This window comes from Monodelphis domestica, chromosome 7 (genome assembly GCF_027887165.1).
Source record: "Monodelphis domestica isolate mMonDom1 chromosome 7, mMonDom1.pri, whole genome shotgun sequence".
NCBI lineage: Eukaryota > Metazoa > Chordata > Mammalia > Didelphimorphia > Didelphidae > Monodelphis > Monodelphis domestica.
The window spans coordinates 258,481,776-258,508,212 of NC_077233.1; the positions used below are offsets into that span (position 1 = coordinate 258,481,776).

Sequence of the window (26,437 nt, forward strand, 5' to 3'; positions counted from 1 at the left end):
GAACCATGCCTTGGGTGGTTATGGGACAAATCAATTCCAGGGCAAAACAAATTAATAGTAGATGAGATCAATGAAAAATGATATAGAATCTATTTGATCTTCTTGGTATCCTTGATCAAAACATGAAGTAGTAGGGAAGCTTTCAAAGATGATTTTCTACAATGACCTCATCTTAACAATGCCACAACTGGCCCGGGAATATAAAGTTCCATATTATATGTTGATTTCAAGAAACATTTAATTTAATTTAGAGTGGGTAAGTTTTGAAGAGCTGTCTAAATGCAATTATTCTGGGGGAGTGACTCTTAACCACTCTGATCTGGGACAATATTCTGCTTCTTCCTTCTGAGAGAGTAGTTATTGGACAAGTCAGCTCAGTGTTCTGAGACATCATTTTCCCATTAATTTATGACTGGCTATAGAACTTTGGAATAAATACAGGATAAAGTCTGCTTTAGTGTTTTGTGTTTTAAAGCTTTGTTTCCATATAAAAAATTGAAGAACTTTGAAGTTCTTCAAGTTGCATGGGGAAATGCAGATGTTGGGATTGTTTTATGATTCTAGGACAGATATGTTTTACCTGATTTTGAATTAGTGACAGAAGATGAGAATTTGGCCATTAACCATAAGATAATGTGAGATCTCTTAGATCAGAGAAAACCTAATTGCTAATAAACTGAGAAGATAAAAGGGTAATAGAATACATTTCAGAGCTGTAGGAGAGAGGTCTTAACTCTACATAGTCAATTGTTGCCTGAAAGATTTGGTTGGCCAGAGAGAAACTAGACCTTTCTCTATTGCCACCAGCTCCTGAGTAGAAGAGTGAAATGGAAATATAGGAAGTAGAAATAGAAAAAGAGGAAGTTCTATGCTTTCTCTTGCCATACTCTGTTGAAGAGAAGAGAAGTGCTACTGAGAGGTGAAGAAAAGAAGGGTGCTTCCAAAGGAGTAGTTTGGAGAAGCCTTTATCTTGGCTAGAATAAAAGCAAATGGCTTTGGGGGCAGCTAGATGGCTCAGTGGATTGAGGGCCAGGCCTAGAGATGGAAGGTCCAATTCTGGCCTTAGATACTTCCTAGCTGTCACTTGACCCCCATCGCTTAGCCCTGGCCATTTTTCTGTCTTGGACCCAATACACAATATTGATTCTAAGATGGAAGATGTTTTGTTCTGTTTTGTTTTTTAAAGAGTAAATGACTTTTTCTAAAATAGCATGCCACCACTTTAGCTGAAGGCATCCGCTAAACCTAAAGCTGTGCTTGATGGATAATAAAGTTGCTGTGTGGAACAAGCCCAGCTGAGCATAGGAACAGCATGGAAATGGAGCATCAGAAAAACAGATTGACTTGTCCAGCTGAGCTCATGCCCAGTGAGGGCTTGGCTCAGCTTCACAGTGGAAGCATCTGATCAACACAGAAGTTATGCCCATCCGTTTACAGTGTCAGAGGTGGGAATTGCCTCGACCACATATATTTCCAGCATCCCTTGATATCCTGGGACTTTAAATGTGTGCTAGTTTTCCGGGATTTTGTGGCTGAAATTTAAGGATGGGATCCTATGGAAATATATGTTTGCTTTACATTTCCTGTAAATATTTAATGGCTAATTAAGTGTTAGGGACTGATTTGTCTATGAGAAATACATCAGTTGGGGGTTTATGAACTCTAATATAATGAGTCCCCATCCCCTACAAGGTTTACCCCTAGAACTCTGAAAATAGTGACTTAGAACAGCAGCTCTCCTGGGAAAATCCTAACCTGACAGTGTGAGATCAGCCAAAGGGGAAATGAGCTATAGAGAAAGAAAAAGTGGATGTCCTTGACATAGAAGTGGAGGGTGAAGCAGAAATGGATGCTAGATATGCCTCAGTATCATATTCATATATAATTATGATATAATCATATCAAAGACTCTTTGACAGGCAAGGCTATAGGGTATATATTATATTCTGAAAACTGCTATGCAAAAAAAAGTTCAAAATATACTGCAATGTTCTTTATCATGGACAATATCCCTTGCAAATTCCAGAAAAGAATTCCCAATAGATGATGAGATTCTCCAGAATAGCATTATGCTTATTATTGATTGCATCAAACCCCAGAATATCATAAAGTCTATTCCTGGAAATCCTCAGCAGTGTGAGGAATATTGAAGTAGATGAAAAAACTATATTGTCAACATTTTTCAACACCTCTAGTTGGAAGAGGCCATCAAGTGAACCCATAGGTATATAAGGCTGAAGGTAGACAATGAGCCAGGCCAAAATGGAGCAGGAGGAAATTAAGACCTCCCTGGGCATGAGCTCAGCTGGACGAGCTCAGCGGGACAAACCCAGGACTATTAGAAAGCAAACATCCTTGAAGGATGAGAGGAATGTAGTGTTTTCAGTGGACCAAAACTTCTCACGTTGACAAAAGCCCAGCTCCCTTAATGCCCTTCTTTCCCAGTGATGTTACATGCCAACAAACCATGGAACTCCCCGATCTTTAGAAGAATAGATATTATATGTCACCAGAATCAGCAGTGCAAAGATTCCTTCTGGGTAAAAGTGGCTGCATGGTGTTACCAACAGTGGCTGGCATATGAGAAGTGGAATAGAAGAAATTAGCACATATGAGCAGAAGGGGAAGTCGAGTAGACTTAAAGCAAGACTGAGAGACAGTAGGTGAATATCCCAAAAGCTTCATTAATAGCCCTGAAATATAAATATATATATATATATATATGTATATATATATATATATATTTTTTTTTTTTTAAAGAGAGAGACCTTCAACAAATTCAGTGAATTCTCTATGGGAGGGCTTACACAGATAAGTGAATTGGTTTGCTTAGATTAACTGCTTCCTTTTGGTAAGAAAGTTTGGGGAATAGGTTGCAGTATTGGAAAATTATAGTAATGTTTATTGTTTTATACATTTTTTAAAGAAGAAAAATGTTTAAATAAGAATAAAATAACCAGGTGTGGAGGGATTTTGATCCAGATGTAGGACCCATGCAATCAGATCCATTTAAGTGTCCAATTATAACTATCGCAATGTGAAATGTCACATTTTCTTATGAATTTATGGGAGTGCTTAGAAAATCAGTTTATAGGGTGATATAGAACAAAGACCTGCCTCCATCACTCAATTGAGATTGAACAAGTCATCTACTATTTCTAAGCCCTCAGATTCCTCCACTATTAAACTGGTAATGATTCCCACCCTATAGGACCCCTCCACTTAGCACCTGTTGCCCTTGTCTGTTTTTTTTTTTCACCTCCAAGGAACAAGATTCTCCTCCTAGGTTAATCTCACCATAGTGCTGCTGATGCAAACCTTAACTGACATCTTGGCTCTTCACTTCCTCTCCCCTTTGACTAGGGGGAGAAGTACCAAACTCCTTCCAATTCCTTCCTTTACAGAGAGCAGAAACTGGACTTTTGGGTTCCACTCTGCTTCTGCTATCTTTCCTGGTTTTTCCATCTCCATGAAACAAGATTCTCTCCAGTTGGTGCCCAGTGGTGGGCCACCTCCCCATCATTCCTGCCTCCTTTTGTGTGAGGCCTCCTCCCTTCCCCATTAGAATGTAAGCACCTTAAAGGCAGATTTCTATCGTTCTTTTACTGATTGTATTCCAAGTGCTAAGCACAGAACCTGGAACATTATATTTGCTTAATATTTATTGAATTGGATTGGATTCTTATGGGAATCCATTGAGAGAATATTAGTGAAACCCCATAAAGAATTATTCTTTCCACACTCCAATCCATCCTTCACTCAGGCAGGAAATTGATGTGCCTAGAGGGCAGCTCAGTGGCTCAGTGGATTGAGAGCCAGGCCTTGAGATGGAAGGTTCAAATCTGGCCTTAGTGTGATTAAGTCACTTAATCCCCATTGCCTAACCCTTATCATTTTTCTGCCTTGGAACCAATATACAGTATTGATTCTAAGATGGAAAGTAAAGGGGTTTATTTATTTATTTTTTAATTGATCTGCCTAAAACTTGTCCAACCATGTTACCCCTCCTGTTCAGTCAACTCCAATAGCTCCCTGTTGAATTTGGGATCAAATACAAAAAATTTTAAGGCTCTTTCATAGAGCTGGCCATTCCCAGCTTTCCAGTCGTATAACATGCTCTTCTATCCAGTGGCAATGGCTTCTTAGCTGCTCTTGGAACAAGACACTCCATCACCCAGCTGCAAGCATTTTTACTGAATGCCCCCCACCCAGCCCTGTGCCTGGAACTTTCTCCCTCTTTTTCTTTGCCTCTTGACTTCCTTCAAGGGCCAGCTGAAATCTCCCTTCTGCAGGAAGCTGTTCTGTTCTTGATCCCCTAGAACTCTAATGCCTTGTCTCTGTTGATATTTCTAATTTTTATCTATATATAACTTGTTAAAACGTAATTGTGTGTTGTTGGGATCACTCAGAGAACAGGGACTGACTACTTTTTTGTTGTTGTTTTGTTTTTAAACTTTCTTCTTATCCTCAGTGCTTAGCACAGTCCCGAGCACCTAGATGCTTAACAAAGATTCAATGAGAGGGATCTAGGTGGCACAGTGGATAGAGTGCCAGACCTGGAGTCAGGAGGACCAGGGTTCAGATGTGCCCCAGAAACTTCCTAGCTGTTTGACCCTGAGCAAGTCACTTAAACCCAGTTGCCTAGCCCTTTTTGTTTTTTCTGTCTTAGAGTTGATACAAAGACAGAAAGCAGGAACTGTTTTGTTTGTTTAATGCAGGGGTCCCCAGGCTTTTTAAACAATGGGCCAGTTCACTGTCCTTCAGACCATAGGAGGGCCGGACTGTAAAAAAAAAACTGACCAAATCCCACTGCACATATCTTACTTTAAAGTAAAAAAACAAAATGGGAACAAATACAATATTTAAAATAAAGAATATGTAAATTTAAATCAACAAACTGACAACATAAGGGCCCCTAAAATAGGATAGAATAGAATAGGCTCCTATTATAGGGGCCATTATGTTGTGCATCTAGAGGAGTATGAGGGCCATTGTACTACTGTGTTTCCCCCAAATAAGACATTGTCTTATAGTAATCTGGTGGGTAAACCCAGTGGCAGTGGTGGCTTCTCACAGTAGAGGCCCACCGCTGACGTCACAGGCCAGATCATGGCTATCCGATGCCTGTATACAGTACTGGAGGCGGTGCTGGGCCTGTGACACTGTATATCTGGGATAGCGGAGGCTGCAGCCCTGGCTGGGATGGCCTGACATACCCTGCTTAGGCCCATCACTGCCACCACTATACTGGGCAGCAGTATACACAGTGCAGAATCCGCTCCGCCAGATCGACGCTCACCATGCTGACGTCTTCCATTGTGCAGCCACAGGATACTTTGTGAGGCGCCTCGTTCTCCTTCAGTTACTCTCAGAACAAGGCAACCACGCAAAGGATGACGTCACCGGAAGTAGTACTGTATGTGAGTGATGGTGCCACCACATACAGTGCTCCTCTCACTCCTCACCAAAGAAAGAGGTGCCCCAGGGGGCCACAGTTTGGGGACCCCTGGTTTAATGCTTAATGACTTGACTGTTAGGGAAATGTTTTGTTCATTTTACAAACATTTGATTCCATTGGTATAGGGAGCTCCAGATCACAAATCAGCATCTTCTCTATACCTTCTAGTCTTAGAAACTGGCCTGGACCTTTGAGTCTCATATGCAGAACATGTCAGAAATGGGGCTTGCATTCAGGTCTTCTTTCCAATGCTAATTCTTTGTGCACTATTCCACTGCATCATGATATGAATTTTAGTGTAGTATTATTTCTCACATTTATATAGGATAGGAAAGAATGACCTGTTTTAGTAGATGTGGAAATGAGGTTTCAAAGATAGACAGTAACATCTAAGGTCACCAAGGCACGCCTTTGTTCTCTATCAGACCATAACTGATTTTCTTTATTTCAGTTACATGTAGAAACAATTTTTGACAATTGTTTTTTGACATTTTAGAATTCAAGTTCATTATAGAATTGAATTCTCCTTCCCTCGCATCCCCAAAATGGTGAATAGTCTGATTTAGGTTATATCCATACTTTCTTGTAATACATTTATTTCCATATTGCTTGTGTCATGATAAAAATCACACATAATTAATTTTCTAAGTATTCTTATAAATTCATAAGAAAATGTGACATTTCATGGTTAAAATCCATTTTGGACTAGCAGGTATTTTTTTAGTTTGCATATATTTTATTTTTTTAATTTATTAATTGATTGATTTAGACTATTTTTCCTTGGCTCCATGATTCATGTTCTCTCCCTTCTCTTTCCCCTTCCAGAGCTGACAAGCACTTCCACTGAGTTATACTTATTGCTCAAAACCTATTTCTATGTTATTCATATTTTTATTAGAGTGATCTTTTAAAACCAAAACTCCCACTCATATTAGCTGTGTATTTAAAAAAAATTAAATTATATGCATTATATGTAATGAATTCAATATAATGTTTATTAAAACATTTATATTATTATAATGTATATTGCTAATGCATTCATTAAATATAACATTTATGTTTATTCAGCTAAACTGGTGATTCCTACATGCTACTAATACAGAAATTTATTTCTCACCTATTAATATTGATATTAATAGCATATAATGTTAATAAGAGATATTAATTAATATTATTATTTTTCCTATGCCACACTGTTTCCCAATGCTTATAGACAATGCTTTAAGAATCTAAATTATAGAAAAGGTGTGGGCAGCTGGGTGGCTCAGTGGATTTGAGAGTCAGGCCTAGAGACAGGAGGTCCTGGGTTCAAATCTGACCTCAGACACTTCCCAGCTGTGTGATCCTGGGCAAGTCACTTGACCCCCATTGCCTAGCCCTGACCACTCTTCTGCCTTGGAACCAATACACAGTATTGACTCCAAGACGGAAGGTAAGGGTTTCAAAAATAACTAAATAAATAAATTATAGAAAAGGCGCCAGCCTGAATTGTTGGAGTGAGTTTTTTCACTGGGGAGTTTCCCTCACAGTATTTTCTCATCATCTATTACAATATAATTTCTTTTTCTTATTTTCATTCATCTCATTTTTCCTAATTTAATATATATTGTACTCGCTGTAATTAAAAGCATATTAGGAATGCCATTGATCATCATCTTTATTTCACTCATTTGAGTTTAATGAAAAACAAATTCCCTCAGTTTGCTTTATCTTCTTTAACATAAAGCAAACTGAGGGAATTTGTTTTCCATTAAACTCAAATGAGTGAGTACAGTAACACATCCTGAAGAAATTATAGAGTAGGAGAAATTTTACCTTCACATCCCTTCCAGAGCACATGTTGGAGTAGGCCTCAAATTGAACATTACTTATGTTTTTTTAAACTGTCACCTTTGGTCTTGGTTTATTGATTCTAAGACAAGAGGGTTAAGTGATTTATCTCGGTCACATAGCTAGGAAGTGTCTGAGGGCAGATTTGAACCCAGGTCCTTCCCTATCTCTTGGCCTGATTCTCTATCCACAGAGCCACTTGGCTGCCCCTAACCATTACTTTCAAAAGCTATAGTCCAGAGGAAAGGGTTTTAATAGGTAGACTTCTGAGGAACCTTACAGATATCTCGATGGATGATCCTGTGACTGTAGAACAATTACTTTCCTGGATTCTTATTGCACATTCTCTCATTCTTGAAATGAGATAGCAGGTGCTTGATTATTTGTTCTTAATTAAATGAAATATATAACAGATTGGATCAGAAGTTTTATAAAGGGCCCTTCTACACAGGAACGGTCGAAATATCAAGTGCTCTGTTCTCCTCTTGTTTCTGCTAATAGTGCCCTCATATTTCTTCATTAAATTTTAGCACTTTGAGATAAAAAGTTGCTAGATAAAAGTGAAGATGTAAACCCATCAAAATGCTATGTAATATTAATTTTGTACTTCAAGAGGCTTCTTGAGCACAAAGATAAGTAATAGTCTAGTGAAAATCACAGGCCACTAAGAACTTGAAATTAAAAATGAGCAAAAGGAAGCAACAGCTTTTTTCTGCTGAAATCAATTAGTCAATCTCAACAGTGGAAGAGACTTTATAAGTCCTTCACTTCAACTACGTATGCCATATTTAGATCTGCTGGAACACACACACCAAGTCATTTCATAGCTTCTTGTTTGCATGCCTCCAGTGACCCTGAACTCATTACTTCCCAGGGAAGACCATCCCATTTTTAAACAGATCTAATGATTTTGGAAATCATTCCACACATTGCTTCCCTGCAGCTTTTCACCTTTTGCATTTGCTTTGGCCTCTAGTGGTCTCTTTTAGTCTTTTCCCACTCTTTGTAACCTAATTTGGAGATTCCTTGGCAAAGACACTAAAGTGGTTTACTATTTCCTCCTCTTCTAGGTTATTTTTCAGGGAACTGAGGCACACAGGGTCACGCAGCCAGTAAGTGTCTGAAACCACATTTGAACTCAGGAAGATGAGCCTTCCATCTTGCCACTCTGCCCACTGTGCCATCTAGCTGTCTCTTGGTCTCCGGAACCAAGCAGGATGAGGTTAATGTCTCTCCTCTATGATGGTCCTTCAGATATCTGAAGAGAGCTTCTTCCCTTCACTAACTCTTAACCCACCCAGCTCACTCGTCTTCTTTCCTCTAGAGTAAGCATCCTTAATGTCTTTCCCAGTTCTCTGGGACATGCTTTCTAGTCTTCCTACCATTCTGATGGCCTTTCTTTGAAAAGTTGCTGGCTGTCAGTGTCTCCCCTAAACATGGTACACAGAGCAAAACAAAATAGTCCACATTGGTCTCCAGTACAGTGAAATGGTCACCTTCTTTTCTTGATGGCATCATTTCTATTCTATAACTAGTCTTAGTCCAGTGACTCCTCATGGTGTGCAGGTGGTCTTGGGTCCTCAGAAATTATGCCAGCAGAAAAGAATGCAAACTCTAGCAGTTCCTACCAAGCTGAAAGGGTATGAGACATAAACTAGGCTAGAGCAATTCTCAGAAATTATGAAGATGGATGGATGCCTGCACCCACACTGATGATGTTCCAGACACTTTTAGTGCACATCTTAAACCTTCGAGAGTCTTCCTCCTCTCCCCCTGGCCATTGATTATGTTATTCTGTAGAATGGATTTTTACTGATTTTAGTGGATCTGTGCTCATTTTTGAGGTTCACAAATTATATGATGTAATACATTTTATTTTTTAAAAAAACTCTTATCTTCTGTCCTAGTATCAATTCTAAGATAGACAAGTGGCAAGGGCTAGGCAAATGGGTTTACATGACTTGGCCAGGGTCACATAGCCAGGAAGTGCCTGGGGTTAGATTGGAACCCAGATCCTCCCAACTCCTGGCCTAGTGCTCTATCCATTATGCTTCCTAGCTACCCCCGATATAATCTGTTTTATATTTTTGTCATAGATAGATGTTAAACTAACTTATCTCCTTATTCCCCCTTTTGAAAATCAGGAAAACATTTGACCAACTCCAATGTTGGCACCTCTCATCTTCCCCAGTTCCTCAGAGATCACCATTAGAAATTCAACAATTACATCTGCATGTTGTTTTGATGCATGGGGATGTAATCCCTCTGGGAAAAGTGGCGAAGTCATTTAAAGCAGCTAAGTGCTCTACCTGCTCTCTTTTTTTCTTGAGTTTTAGTTTCTGCTTAATTATTTTTCCAATCTTTTTTTTTTACTATCCCTTTCCTTGGGAGGGGGGGAAAAACAGAAGCAAAATAGCAGTTGAATCATTAGGTTCTCCTAAACTATATTGGGATTAAATAGTTTTCTCTTTGTGGTTTGTTTACAGTATCCTATCTGCTCCAAGTCTTGGTGTTCCCTCCTTTTTTTTGGCCCCCAGTGCAGTTTTTTTAAGTTTCTTTCTCAGAACTGTGGGAGTAGAAACAACAGAAGAAAAACAGCTGCTTGATCACATGGTTCGATGGAGATATGATTGGGGATGTAGATTCTAAATGATCACCCTAGAGCAAATATTAATAATATGGAAATAGGTCTTGATCAATGACACAATAAAACCCAGTGGAATTGCTCATTGGCTACGGGAGCAGGATGGAGGGAGGGGAGGGAAAGAACATGTACTCATGGAAAAACATTCTCAATTAATTAATTAAATAAATGAGCTTAAATTATTTTAAAAAATTCTTTCTCTTAGCCTTAGAACTCACCTTGCTGATGTGTCATATTTAACTCTGATTAATTGCCTTTGCTTCCATTTTAAATCTTCCATGCCTTCTTAAATCCAAACCTTTTAGAGACTTCCCTGAGGAGCCACGTCTTTCTTCCTTTTCTTCCTCATTGGAATCATTCATGATTGAGTCATCAGAATTTCATTCTTGGAAGTTAAACATTCATTTTAGGAAAGTCAATGAGATCATCCCTACCTCTTCTCTGAACTTTTTAAGCTCTTTCCTGAAGTATCGTGTAAATGGCTTTCCTTGTTATTGTCAACTCTCCCATGGCATTGCTACTTTCTCCAAGGTGCTTGGAACTTTCCCTTGCTAACCATCGTGGTCAGAATCAGATGCAGTGTAGGATTAGGTACAAAATATATGTTATGCTCCTTCTTGCTTTTGCTTTCTGAAAGGTACACTTCATAATTTATCAGCAAGACAAGCAAAAGGATGATTTTTTTGCTGAAAAGAATCCCATTGCATTCCCAACTCTCTCATCACGATTACAGCCTTGCCTTGGCTTCACGACAGCTTTGTGATCTAAATCAGGAATCATCACCCATTTCCTCTGGCTGGACATCTTGTAGTATATTCCTGCAACAGTGTCACTTCTGTTCCTTCACCTCTCTTTTCCCCTCACCCAAATGTTCTTCATTATATTTCCGTGTTAGGCTCATGGATTGTCATATAGGCGTATATCTTCCCAACTTCAATTTCTAGTTTGCCATCCCTCTGTCAAACTTATTTCTTTTGAACATGGCACAGACTGTCTTTCATTTCCATGTTATAGCTTGTCCCCTGTGGTTTGGCAGTACCGAGAAGTTCATATTTTCTGCTGCTTCTTAAAATGTCAGATTTTGCTTATTTCATACACCCTGTATATTAGCATAATAGATATTTGTGGTTAGAGGTAGCACTTCAATTCCTTCGAGATATTTTCTCCTATGAATTACTGGTTAAGTCACATAAGCGCTGAAGTTCTTTTTCCCCTTTCATCCCTTCATAGTGCGTATCTGCAGTTTTCTTAGACAGCAGTACAGTGTTGTGGAAAAACGGCTCAACTTAAATCAGGAGAGGCTTACCTGACTTGCAATCCTATCTTGTGATATTTTTCTGGCTTTGTGATCCTACACAAGCAACTAACCTCTCTGAGTCTTATTATTCTCATCTATAAAGTGAGAATCATAATACCTGTAGTACTTAAGTCACAGGGTGGTTGTAAGGATTGAGTGAGACTACATATGTTCAACACTTTCAGACTCTAAAGTAAGAAATAAACGTCAGTGATTTTTATTGTCATCCACACACTTTTCTGTCACCCTTCCCTAGTCAATTTAAAGTCCTCTTGTTTCTCTAAAATTCTCCATCATGTATTCTTTTTTATCTTTTTAGATGCATTCTTTCCCTGGCCAAGAGCCTATTATTCCTATTAAGAAGACCAAATCTCATTCTCAAAACCATCTTCTTAGCCCACTGGTTAGCAATAATGTGGGCCAATTGGACAGACCATGACGGGCTTTTTCTTCCATATTATCTTGAACCACTAAGAGTAGTGGTAAGAGTATCTTCCAGATGGGAGGATGTTGGGCAGAGAGACAAGTCATTTTCAGAAGGAATAGAGGCATGATGAGCTCCCATGTGATTCTGCATGCCTAGACAAGCTTGGTTAAGGTAATTTTAAAAACAATTGCCAGCTGAGCACACTGTTTTCCTAGAGGCTAAAGTCCGACCCTGCTGAAAGAGGGAAGGGGAGCATCATCTCATTATCAGCAATTCCTGAATCTTATCAGGATAAAGTGTGACCCCCCCACCCACATCCCAACTCCACAAAACACTTAGGAAGATAGTAAGCTTATCTCTACTCTTAAGCATGGTCAGTGAACAAAGCAATAGCAGCACATATGGGTTCTTCAAATGTAAGTGGAGAACCAGTATTAGCTTTTTTAAAATTAATTTTTAAATTTTATTTTAAATTTTTTTCCAGTGTCAACTTTTAGGGATAAATTGAAGGTTTTCTGTGTAGTAGGTAAATCCCTGCATGGAAACATGAGCCCAACCCTCTTACATTTGGGAAATCAGTATCAAATAAATGCAATTCAGAATCCCTTTCATGTATGTTAAATACTGATTGATTTATTAAAATCTCTCTTAATGAAGGAATACATTGGAAGACAGCCCAAACTCTCAGACCCAGACATCATCCAGTTCCTTATCTCAGTTTTTAAATGCTCCAGGCTGCTGTTCCCTCGATGGAGTAGACCATCAACTTTTAGACAGCTATACCAGTGTTAGTAAAAGCTGCTTCACAGAAGATTCCAATCAGTACTACTGTGATAAGGTGAGTTCAGCTGGCTCAAATATTGGACTGGGGAGGGGGGGACATCCATCAAGCAAGCATAAGACATAGAGTTCAAACATTTTATCAGAAAAATGTATATTATTACTGAAATACAGTATTTTCTTTCAATTATGCATCCTGATGATTAGACAGGAGGGGAAACAACCCTATCACTGTCATCTTAAAAGGTAGAGTTTAAAGCAACTAAGTAGCAACCCCAGAGTCAGGAAGTCATTGTTGTTCAGTCATGTCTGACTCTTTCTGACCCCATTTGAGGTTTTCTTGGCAAATATACTACAGTGGTTTACCATTTCCTTCTCCAGCTCATTTTACAGATAAGGAAACTGAGACAAACAGAGTTAAGTGACTTGCCTAGGATCACCCAACTAGTAAGTGCCTGAGGCTGGATTTGAATTCAGGATGATGAGTCTTTCTGACTCTAGGCCTAGCACTCTATACCCTGCAACATCTAGCTGCCCAGTTCAAATGTGGCTTCAGACAGTTGCTAGCTATGTGATCTGGGGCAAATCATTTAACCTGATTGCCTCAATTTCTTCATCTGTAAATTGAGGATAATAATAGCACCTATCTCTCAAGATTTCCTGGGATTAAATGAGATATTTGTAAAAGCACTTTCCAAACCTTTAAAGCACTATATACATGCTAGCTTAGTTATTGTCATTGTTATTACCTATTATTATTAAAGTCCAGTTCTGACAACTATTAACTATATGATTTAGAGGTAGTTCTTGAATTTCTCTGAGCCTGAATATTAGAGATTCTGAGTCTTACCATTAGGATTCTCATTTTGGAAAACTTTGTAAACTTTAAAGCAGTAGATGTGTGTGATGACTGTTATGCCCTTCAAATTTATTTCAGAATGAAGATGGTGATGGTTATCTACTCCTGGTGTGTATTACTCCAGATGAAGATGGAAAATTTGGATTTAATCTTAAGGTAGAGTTGCATTCATAAATTAATTCATGTAAATATCACAGATCATTTTACAACATTTCAAGCCTTTTAATGGATTAGAATTCATTGCTTTCCTTTAGAAATGTGTGTTGTGGCTAAAGGGAATCAGTTTCATTAGAAAGAAAGATCATGGTAAGTAGAGGTTTGTTTCATTTTTTTGTGCATGTATCCTCAGGGCCTAGAATAGTGCCAGACTTGGAAAAGGTGCCTAATGTTAATTAATTGATTATTATAATTAAAAATATTTGTGAATTGGTTTATTATAATTAATAATATTTGTCAGTTGATTGATTCATAAGCTGGAAAGGAATGGATTATATGTATGTTATATACACATAGAGGCTGCCAGATGGTGCAGTGGATAGAGTATTGGTCCTAGAAACCGGAAGGCTTGAAATCCAGCCTTGGACACTTACTGGCTGTGTGACCCTGGACAAGTCACTCAACCTCTATTTGCTTCAGTTTCCTCAACTGTAAAATGAAGGCATTCACTTAGATGGCCTCAAAGGTCTTTCTAGCTCTAACATCTTGTGATTCTCTGATGCATTTTTGCTAACAAGGTAGCAGAAGATTCACTATCAACCTGTGAAATAGGGCCTGAGGTCTTCCTAATAGCCAGAAAACGTTAATTCTGGAATGCCAGAGATCAGCTAAGACGAGAACAGGGAGAATTTTATTGCTGAGTTCTAAATCAATTGAATTCAGTCCTAGTAATTGTGACCTTGCTAGATTTATTTAGTTCCCTCTCCTTTAAACTGTGGTGATTAGAAACTAAATGATAACCAAAGCTTTTTTCCAGCTCAAACATTCTTTGATTCAAAGACTTAAAAGATCCATGAATAGCCTAAGAAAGAAATACCCAAGTCTAGTATCTTTGCAAATAAAATTCCAAATGAACCATTCCTCAATTGATAAATGGTCAAATATGTGCAGAAATGAAACCTATCAGTAAAAACATGAAAAAGTGTTCTAAATCCCTCCTGATTAGAGAAATACAAATATAAACAACTCTAAGGTACCACCTTCTACCTATCAGACAGGCCAATACGGCAGCAAAGAAAAGTGATAAATGTTGGAGGGGATGTGGCAAAATTGAGACACTAATATGCTGCTGGTGGAGTTGTGAATTGATCCAGCCATTCTGGAGGGCAATTTGGAGCTGTGCCCAAAGGGTGCTAAAAAACTGTCCTTTGATCCAGCCATGGCACTGCTGGGTTTATATCCCAAGGAGATAATATGGAAAAATAAAAATATTTATAGTCATACTCTTTGTGATGGCCAAAAATTGGAAAATGAGGGGATGCCCTTTGATTGGGGAAGGGCTGAACAAACTGTGGTATATGTTGGTGATGGAATACTATTGTGCTCAAAGGAATAATAAAGTGGAGGAATTCCATGGGGACTGGAACGACCTCCAGGAAGTGATGCATAGTGAGAGGAGCAGAACCAGAAGAACATTGTACACAGAGACTGATACACTGTGGCACAATCGAATGTAATTGACTTTTCTACTAGCAGCAATGCAATGATCCAGAGGAACTTGTGAGAAAGAACATTATCCACATCTACAGAAAGAACTGCAGGAGGAGAAACACAGAAGAAAAACATATGATCTATCATGAAGTTCTACAGGGATATGATTAGGATTTTGATGTTGAAAGATCACTCTACTACAAATATGAATAACATGGAAATAGGTTTTGAACAATGATACATGTATAACCCAGTGGAATTGCTTGTCAGCTCCAGGAGGGGGAAGCGAAGGGCAGGGGAAGGGAGGGTGTCATGAATCATGTAACCATGGAAAACATTCTAAATAAAAAAAGGAAAAACTCCAAATGGGGTCACAGAGAGTCAGACATCACTGAATAACTATGTTAAATGAACAAAAAATTCAAAAGAAGGATTCTAATGAAAAAGTCCAGTGATTGTGTTGTTGGAACACTTTCAGAAGGAAAGAAATGACCTGGGAACAAATAGTCTTTTTTCCCCCTTTTATCACAAGGGGCAATTTATTGTTTTCCCAGAGGAGCCAGAAACCTGTTGTATAATTCTGTATGAAATCAGTTCTTCCAAATGCTCATATCAAACCCTTTCAAGATCACTAGGAATTATATTTGAGAATAACCATTCTCCTAGGTTAGATAGCCTACTTTGTCAGTACTTAGTCGCCAGACAAACTTTATAACACTTGAGAAATTTGTCTTCAACACACTCCTACCTCCCTTTCTCTACTTTCCTCTTTCCAATTGAAATCTTCTCCCATTCATCAATATCCTCATGTTTGCTTTCTAGATGCCCAAAGCCTCCTAAAAGTCAGTTAAGAAATATTTATTAAGCCCCTACTATGTACCAGGTGCTGTATTAAACACTTGAGTTACCAAAAAAAGCAACCCAAAACAAAAAACATATCCTGTCCTCAAGGAACTCACAGTCTAATGGAGATATGGTAAGGAAATAAACTACATATGCAGGGTAAATTAGAGACAAATAGCAGAGGCAAGGCACCACAATTAAGTGCCCCACACTTAATAATTATTCTTTGTCTTCACCAATCAGAACTTTTATTTTTTTAATTCAAAGATATTTATTTTAATCATATATTTTCCAAAATTGTAAGATCCAAACCATTTCCCTCCCTTTCTTCCCTCCCACCACTTGGAGATGGTAAACAATTCAATCAGAATTTTTAAAATAACCCTTGTAAAACGTATATGAATTTGGCATTTAAAGCTCTTCACAATCTTGATTCCAGCCTACTTTATAAGGCTGGTTATATTATCACCAAAAAAACCTACTTGCTTCCATCCACATTATATTTCCTGTCTCCTTGCTTTGGCCCAGGCTATATACCCCCATGTCTGGAATATACTCCCTTTCCAAGCTCCACCTCTCACAGAATCGCTAAATTCTAATGTCACAAGGCAGTGATATCCAACTTGAATAGAAACAAACCCTGTGGACCTCATATTAACTTGGAAAATTAGAAATATTATCTCCATAATATATATTGTAGATCTACATGGGTATATAATGTATCTGTTAAATGTAACCTTTTGAAGATATATCTACTATATTTCTGTTGTTAAATATTCCCAGATAAATAAACATTTTAATCTGGTCCAGGCAGATTAATTAAAGGGGGAGTGTTGCTGGCTGCAAAATATAAGATACATCAGTGGCCACCATATAGCCTATATGACACCAAGAAGAAATTCCCACTATATTATATCTCTTGGAATTCTCTTGGATTATTGTATTGTTCAGAGTAGCCGAGTCTTTTCAGAGTTGATCACTGTTACAATATTGCTGTTACTGCGTAAAATGATATCTTGGTTCTGCTCACTTTACTTTGCATCAGTTCATATGAGTCTTCCTGGGTTTTTCTGAAACCATCCTGCCCTTGATTTCTTAGGGCACTATATAGTATTTCATCACAATCATATACCACTTGTTCAGCGATTCCCTAATTGATGGACATCCCTTCAGTACGATATTTTTTGTACATATAGATGCTTTTTCTTTTTTCTTTGCTCTCTTTGGGATGCAAACTTAGATGTGATATTTCTGAGTTAAAGGTAATGCACAGTTTTATAGCCCTTTGGACATAGTTCCAACTCATTTTCCAGAAAGGTTGGACCAATTCATAATTCTGATAAAGTGGGGACTTATCATTTCATTTAATTAATGATTTATGCTATTTTCAATAATTAACATTATTTCTACAATAAAATAAGACTGATAGTGGAATGTGGCAAGGTTGCAGAGAATAGTAGGAAAGAAGAATGTTCCTAGTTTCTATATAAAAGAACAGGAATTAGAATCTCAGTACCCTTCCTCAGGAAGCATCTTGATTTCTCTATTAGACTGAAGTGAAGTTAGGCCATTACACTTTTGAATCTTTCACCATACTTGTTTTAATTAATTTGAAATACTCTTTTTTCCCCTTTTTCAACAAAAATCTTTAGGGTGGTGTTGATCAGAAAATGCCTCTTGTGGTGTCAAGAATCAGCCCAGAGTCACCGGTGAGTCACCATTTTAAATGTTATTTCTCAGATTCATGTTTAAAAATCTATCATAAATGTATATTTTAATATTATCATATTCCTAAGGAAACATTTCTTAGGAACATTATCTTAGTTGTATAAGGAATAAAATTAAGGTAAACAGTCTTAGTTGCCCTCTTTTTATACTTGGCTATCCTTTTTAGTAAACCACCAAGAAGAGGTCATTCCTAATAAATCTTACGGTCTGAAGGAAGTCAGTCACTCCTTTTTTCAAAGTAAAATTGACCCTGTCTTGTCCTTTTCACTAGTGCCCCTCTGCTTTGGGGGCTTTTCAGCGTTCAGCAGCCACATTTCATAATAGATATTAAACCATTTCAAGCAACCCAAACATCTTAACGCAGTTATGCCTGCAACAGCACAAAGACCCTCTATTACTCATCTGTGTGTTCCAGGGTTTATCTAATCTACAACCATTCTCACCGTGTACATCCCTGAGGTAAAAGACTGATTGGTGGTGGGTGGCAGAATGAGGTGGGTGAGGCAAAATGTTATTTGTTCCAAGCAGCTTGAGCTTTGGAGGAGAAGATTTTTAAGAGATTAAATAGCAAAAAGGCTATTAGCTAGATTATCCAGAATGGAGGAAGGAAATAACAATAGAAAAGGAGGGGAGTGAAAAAAGGCTTGTTGATGTAGGGCTTTGGGGCCGCAGCAGGAGAATTTGACATGCTCCATAGGTGTACCTGCAGGCAGGCAGGCCTAGGTAGAAACTAAATGGTGAGAGTTCTTCATTCAGACAACAAGCTGGTTCTTATCACCATCCGAGAGGGTAGAGGTTAAGGAAAAGCAAAGGCTTTTGCTGTGTTTTTGACAGGTACATAAGAGGCTATAGAGTGGCAGATAGAGAGCCATCCTCGGAGCCGAGAAAACCTGATTTCACATCCCTCCTCTGGCATACACTAGCTTCCTGTCCCTGAACACACCTCAGTACCTCAAATCAGCAGCATCACCATGCATTCAGCGGTCCATGGGCCACGTGCAGCCCCTCAGATTCCTTGAACCAGATTAAAATATAATTGAGAAATACTTAACAAAATAAATTAAATTACAATAAAACATGGATTAAGGGAATATGTGATTAAGGATATATGTAGTTTTATTTTTTATAGGTCCTTTGTAGTTGGTTTGAAGAGTCATATTATATATATATACATATACAACATATAGTTTAGTCATTCACATTTACTCTTCAAACAATATTATGTTCTTTTCTTACGTGTTTTATCCCTAATAGAAATACAAAGAACATTGTTACCATTTACAGAAATCTAAGTCAGTATGTGACCCAGAGGGATGTCACCCCTGTTTCTATTTGAGTTTGATACGACTGCTCTACGTAACTTCTTAAAAAAAAAATTTAAATTTAAAACCCTTGCTTTCCATCTTAGAATCAATACTGTGTATTGGTTCTAAGGCAGAAGAGTGGTCAGGGCTAGGCCATGGCGGTTAAGTGACTTGCCCAGGGTCACACAGCTGGGAAGTGTCTGAGGCCAGATTTGAACCGAGGACCTCCCATCTCTAGGCCTGCCTCTCAATCTACCGAGCCACCTAGCTGCCCCCTCTAGCTTGCAGAGAAGATGCTGACCTGCATTACAGAAGAAAGTTTCCTTACCTGGAAGTTCCCAGTACTAATGAAATTACAGATCCTTCAAGTCAGAAGCCTTAGAACAAATCTAAAATCTTGCATGTTTTAACCCTAATAGAAATCCACAGAACATTGTTATTATTCATACAAAAACTCTTAATTTTTTGATAACTACTTAATGCTTTAGGCAATATCATACTAATTTTTCTTATGGTTCTCCTTCTTTCCTTTTATTTATTTACTTATTTTTTTGAACCCTTACCTTCTTTCTTAGTATCAGTTCTAAGACAAAAAATGCGGCAAGGGCTAGGCAATGGAGGTTAAGTGACTTGTCCAGGATTAAATAACAAGGAAGTATGTGAAGGCAGATTTGAATCCAGGTCATCCTGACTCTGGGCCTGGCACATTAGCCACTATGCTATTGTAAAGATTAAAATTTAGGGGAGACTGAGGAAACTGAGTCAGGTAGAAATTAGTTTCTCTCTGCAAGGAGTATTATATTTTTTAGAGGTTTATTAGAGATTAAGGATTAAAGAAAATACAGGATAAGAAAAAATACATGCCTAGGCCAGAGGCCTAGACAAGATAACCTCACATCATGGAAGAGACGCCTCTGCTCCAAAACGGAAGTCCAAAAGAAGAGAGCCTGCCTATGGGGAAGACCCTTTAAATAAAATTTTATTCTCGTCCCAGGTGAGAATTCAGTGAGATTAGAGGGCATTCTGGGAGCTAGCAAGGACTCCTGGGGAATGGAGTCCAGAGTTCAAATCTCAATTTTACACTATGGAGCTGCCCCTTGTTTATTTTTCTTTTTTCTTAATTTTTTTTGGGGGGAGGAGGGAGTATATTTGAGTTCCAGATTATTTCCCCTCTTTCCCTCCCTCCTAATCCTGCACTAGAAAAGGCCAACATTTGATACTGATATATATATATATGAAACTCTGTAATACATAGTTTTGTGTATCAATTCTTCCTCTGGAGGAGTTTAGTATCTTCCTTCATAGGCCCTGTGTAGTTGATTTGAATATTCATATAACTCAGAATAGCTTAGTCATTCACACTTACTCCTTTTTTAAAAAATTGGTTTTTCACATTTACTCTTCAGACAATATTGTGGTCCTTTCTTGCATATTTCAGCCTTAATAGAAATGCAAAGAATATTGTTGCCATTTACACAAAATCCCTTCATGTTTTGATAACTACTTAACTGTTTCGTTTCTCTTTAATCATTTGGAATGAAATCCTCCACATTGCCATGAAACTCTCCCCTCCTTTATGGTTGCTGAGGTAGCAGAGACTAGAATAAGACTAAAGCATGACTAATTGGGTCATAGAGAAGATCTTTTTTCTTTTGATGTCCTTTTTTCTTATTCATGTGTGCTAGCATCATATTACTTGACAGCATAGTGTAGTGGGAAGATAATTAGACTGGAAGCCAGAAGACCTTGGCTCTAATCCTATCTCTAACTGACTCTGTGAATTTGGCCAAAGTACTTGAATTGAGCCATAGAATTTCTTAGATCACTTATTTTTGAGTCATTTTGACTTTGTTTCACTAATATCTCAGAATCTTTTTGTGTCGTATTTATAGGACTTTTTTTATTCCTAACATGAACTATCCTGTATTTTTCTCTATTATTCATAATAATTTACTCAAATTGTTAAACGGTTGTAAAGAGTGATTATATGATAGTTGGAGATGACACTTATCCCAGTGCTACAACCACTGCCCAAAACATAAATCATTTTTTCAGATCACTTTCAAAGTTGTCATCACATTTTTTGAAATATACTCATTGGTATCCACAAAGGACCATGATAGAAAATGCGATCCATAGCCAACGAAGGAGCTATTGGAGTCTGAGTGCAGATCAAAGCATGCCATCTCCCACTTTATTTCCTTCATCATTTTTTTATTATATTATTTTTTTATTACATGTATGTATGATGTATTATACATAAAATTTGTATCTTCTGTCATGGCAAAAAGCAATATAGAAATATATATTGCATGAAAGCACTAGAATAATCTGTATCAGACTATTTGCTGCCAGGGCTTGGGGGGGGGCGGGAGAGGTTGAGAATCTGAATCACAAAATGTCAGAAAACAATTGTCAAAAATTGTCTCTACATATAATTGAAAAAAAATTAAAAAGCGAACCAGAAAATGTATTCATTGGTGCTAAAAGGTCACCTTCTGAGAGTGGGTTTGATGGGGGGGGGGGGCCAGCCAGAAGGCATTTGAATCTAGAGAGTGAGGCAGATGCTTATCTTGAAAATATCACTTAAAAAAAAAATAAAAGTGAAAAAACAAAATTCGTTTTCTTCTTCAGCCTAGACACCAGCTCTAAGGTAAAATTCAGATGGATTGGGCACAGTGAGGCTACGCTTGGTATGAATGTATGGCTACCCCAAATGATTGCTTTGAAGGATGACAGTCATGTTGTTAGATAGAGAATTTATGGCATCTTTGACCAAATATGAGTCATGTTGCTTTTTTTTTCTTGCTGAACAGTTAGCAAACAATAGGACATCATGTTCTCTAGCGTCCTTTTAAATTTTAGTCTCCTCTATAGCTAATCTTACTTGATGTTATTAGCAGATGGAATGAGGATTAACTGAAGTGTTTGCTGCTACTGCTGCTGCTGCCAATATGAAGGCAACATAGGTACAAAAAGGTTTTCTGAAAAAATAGGTAGAAACAGAAAGAGATTAATGCTTGCTAGTTGCCTGCCTTAAGAAAATAGAACTTCTGTGTACTTCTTAGTTTTATTTAAAAAACATTTTTTCAGCTGCATCCTGTTCAAAGCTACTTGAAAACAGCCTTAAATTTAGTCTTCTCAACAGCAGTTGATACATAGAATCATAGATTTAAAGGTAGAAGGGGCCACTGAAGCTCATTTTGCAGAGGAGAAAACTGAGGTGCAAGAAGATTTAACTGATTTGCCCAAAGTCACAGCTCTGAGATGTTCAAAGTATCTAAGAAGAGATTTGAACCCAGATCTTCTGCCTCCAGAGCCAGTGCCCTTTCTATTGAGCTACACTGTCTTCAGAGGATACCACAGAATATTAGATGAACAGAATGATCCTAGTCTCAAGACTCTAGCATAGGAAAGATGCTATTTCTTCACTAGCCAGGAAGGTAGCTATAGTAACCTAATACATTTTGTTTTGATCTTGAAACAGGCTGATAAATGCATTCCTAAGCTGAATGAAGGGGATCAAATAGTACTAATAAATGGCAGAGACATCTCAGAGCACACCCATGATCAAGTGGTGATGTTTATCAAAGCAAGCCGGGAGTCGCACACAAGAGAACTGGCACTATTGATCAGGAGGAAAGGTAATGAAGCTCAAGAACAGGGGTTAACTGAGCAAATAAGAATGTTTTGTCCCTAAAAAGGAGTTCTATTTACATGCAACTTAGTCTCTTGTATAAATTTAGTGTATCTTTAATTCCATGGTATTTTAACATCTTATAAACAGTAACCACCTACTACAAGAAGCCTGGTTCTCATTTACTGACAATTGAAGAAATTTAACATCCATTCCAAAATGGCATCCATTTCCCTATTGTTGTTGATGGTGGTGGTTTTGGTTGGTTGGTTTTGTTTCTTGAAGGGGAGAAGGATAGGGAGGGGAATGAAATTTATATATTTATTTCAGTGTTATAATTTATTTATTATTGTTCATCTCTGTTGCATTTTTTTCTGTATCACTTTATGAAACTCTCCTTGGAAGTGTATACCTAGAGGAGTTTCTTCATTTTCCTTTACATACCACTTGATTTGTGTTCAATCTGTTGTGTTCAAGTGGGGGAAGGAAGCCTAAACAGGGTATGAGGGGCTACTGGTAGTGGATATAGCCGAGAGATGGGTGAGCACAGATAGAAAAAAGAAAATTTACCTTAACCAAGATTAGTTATCTAGAAAGGTTCAGTAGAGTTTCCATCCAGCCTTGACAAAGGCTCCAAGAAGAGTTTATGAAATATGCAGGGTAGTTGCCTTGCTTGGCTTTGATCTCAGAAAGGCAGGAATAGGAAGGAAACATTTATTCTACTTTTGCAAATGCCAATTCTCTCAATACTATAAAGCCCTTCATAACCTGGCCCCTTCCTAAGTTTCCAGGCTTCTGGTATCTTAACTTCCCTCATGGAAACTGGAATCCACCGGTACTGACCTCTTTTTCATCCTTTGTACACAATAATCCATCTTTATACTTAAATTATCTTTCAATCCCCAGCAGTTAGCACAATGCTTCTTGGCACATAGTAGGCATTTAATAAATACTTATTGACTGCCTCAAAAAGTTTAGCACAACCACTAATATCCACTGATCACTTGCTATTTTGTTTATTAGTTTGATTTTTAAACCTTTACCTTCCATCTTGGAATCGATACCAAGTATCAGTTCCAAGGCAATACAGTGGTAGATAAGGGGTAGGCAGTTGGAGTTAAGTGACTTGCCTAGGAAGTGTCCGAGGTTATATTTGAACCCAGGATCTCCCATTTTTGGCCTGACTCTCCCATTCACTGAGCCACGTAGCTGCCCCTCACTTGCTATTTTGAATGAGATTCAAAGATCAGGAGGATGCTTTTGAGTGCACCCACTTAGGCCCAGCCACCTGTGGCAGGGAAAATATATATCAAAAGAAAAAACAAGTCATTAGTTAATAGTTTTTTGGACAACATTTTTAAGCGTAATGCCTTTCTTGATTCTAATAAAACACCCCCAATCATTCTTAATTAAACGTTTTAAGGAAAATGCATGAAAATTTATTATTATGTGCCCCATGCACATTTTGCCCTGAATAGTACAAGCACCCCTTGTATAGTTGATGTGTACAATCTATCTGTGCAGATTTTAGAGGATTAAAAACCCAGTTTTATTATTTCGAATGATGAATTAGTTATATAGCTGGCATATCTGTTTTTTGAAATGACACACTATTCGTCACATCCATGGTTTAATACAGAGTCCTTGATCCAGACTACAAGTCCCAATTACAGTATTGTTCTCCTGGGAAAACATGCTTTAAGCTGTTCTTTTGTCTGACATAGTTTCCAAGAGCACATTGGGGGGGGGTGGGGGGAGGGACCAGGGCTGCCTATATTCACATTAATGATGGTTTTCAACCTTGACTCATAAGTGACTTATTCCCCAGAAAACAACAGGAAAGACACAAATGACTTAAGTGTTCCAATTATTCATCAGGCACTTACGAGATCCATGAGAGACACTGAAAAGATTAAAGTCGACTCAGCGGCATGGGAGGGATGGCACGTATGAATATTGAAAAGGCAACAAATAACACAGAGCAGTGGCATGGTCAGGGAAGGCTTCAGGGAGGTAATATTTAAACTGGATCCTGGAGGATAGAGGTCAACTTCAGATCATGTAAAGGGGAAGTAATAGAGAAAAGATGAGGATGAGGAAGGCAGTGATAGCATTTATGTAGTACTTTGCAGGTATTCATTCAACTGAGCTTTCCATCTACCCTGGGAGGAAGGTGCTAACATCTCCCATTTTATAGATGAAGAAACTGAGACAAAGAGCAGTTAAATGACTTGCCTGGGGCACTCAGTGTCAAGGAGGATTTTAACTCAGGTCTTCCTGTTTCCAAACACAGCTGTATAACATTGAGCCACCTAGCTAAGAAAGAATCGTGCAAGCCCCCTTTGATCAATCTTGAAGAAACCTACTCTGCTGGAAGTGGAAGATTTGTGTGTCACATTTGAGGAGCTATAAGGAGACCAAGATAGCTAGATGTTAGAGTCTACAGAGAAGAATCTACCATCAGGAAATCAGAAAATCAGGAATCACCAATTCTAGTAGAGCCACACGATCTTCCTCCTTGTCAGTCTAGGGCTTTACACTTTGGGACTTTTCTACTTTATCGATAAAGAGAAGGGGTTGAACTAATTGACCTAGAAGATCCCTTATAGCTCTGAATCTTATGATCTGTCCAATGAGGAAATAATAGGACTTGGTGATTGATGAAATATAGGGGACGAAGGAAACTTGGTGAATAGAGGGTGATCATACTTTCAGTAGGCACACAGAAATTCGGATAGGGAGCCGGCTTAAAGAAAAAATATTGAGGGATTTTTCTTTTTTGGTAAGTTGAGTAAGAGATAATAACGGAATGTACATTTTTTTTAATTTGTGGGATTTATTTACAAGTGGCTCACCCCTTCTTCCTTGCCTTCCCTGCATCTTAGAAGGCAGGAAATAGATATGTGTATATATAGACTATGTCTTTCATGCTTCTGTTTTTCAATTCATTCTCTGGAAGTGACATTCACAAGGTATTCTTTACATATTAAATCTGTAGCTGTATATAATGTTCTCTTGGTTCTACTCTTTTTACTTGTCATTATCCCATGTAGTTCTTTCAAGTTTTTTTTTTTCATTAGCATGTTCCATGTAAAATCTATGAGATTGCTTACCATCTCTTAAGGAGTAGGGTGGGGTAGGAGGGAGGGAGAGAAATGGAGACTCAAAATTCTCTTTAAAATGTTGGAAGCTGTTTTTACATGCAATTTGGGGAAAATTAAATAAAAATAATTAAAATTATGTTCTTGGAATGAATGAATGAATGAATGAATGAATGAATGAATGAATGAATGAATGAATGAATGAATGAATGAATTAAACTTAACCTGCTCATCCTTTTTTATGGTGCAATAGCATTCCATCACAATTATGTACTGCAGTTTGTCTGGCCATTCCCCACCTCATGGGAATCCCCTCAATTTCTAGTTCTTTACCACCAAAGAGAACTGTTATAAATATTTTGGAACACATAAGCTCTTTTCTTTTTCCCCTGATCTCCTTGGGAAACAAGCACAACCACTATTGCTGGATCAAAAGGTATATATCATTTTATAACTCTGGGTGGAATTCCAGATTGCTCTCTAAAATGAATGGATCAGTTCACAACTCTACCAACATTGCATCAATGTCCCCATTTTTCCACATCCTTTCCAACATTTGTTGTTTTGTCCTTTTGTCATTTTAGCCAAACTGATTGGTATGAGATGTTATCTCAGTATTATTTTGGTTTGCATTTCTCATATATATTGGTTTGATTTCTTCATCTGAAAATTGTCTTCATATCTTTTTTGCCCATTTAGTAATTGGGGGATTATTCGTATTAATTTGCCAGAGTTCTCTATATATGTTAGATATGAGACCTCTGAAGAAGTTGTCTCTAATTTTTTTCCAGTTTTCTGCTTTCCTTCTAATCTTGGAAACATTTGTTGTAGTTACTCAAAAACTTTTCAACTTAATATACTCAGAATTATCCATTTTCTATT

General features: G+C 37.9%; 1 protein-coding gene across 3 annotated transcripts in view; it reads left to right on the top strand.

Moving 5' to 3' along the window:
* Positions 1–26,437, top strand: part of PTPN3 (protein tyrosine phosphatase non-receptor type 3) — a 300,638-nt gene that overhangs the window by 233,174 nt on the left and 41,027 nt on the right. For all 3 annotated transcript variants that reach the window (XM_007498053.3, XM_007498054.3, XM_007498052.3), the window contains exons 15-18: positions 12,314–12,494; positions 13,374–13,451; positions 17,438–17,494; positions 22,305–22,461. In XM_007498053.3, coding sequence (XP_007498115.1) covers positions 12,314–12,494; positions 13,374–13,451; positions 17,438–17,494; positions 22,305–22,461 — 473 coding nt within the window. The remainder of the gene's footprint in view (positions 1–12,313; positions 12,495–13,373; positions 13,452–17,437; positions 17,495–22,304; positions 22,462–26,437) is intronic.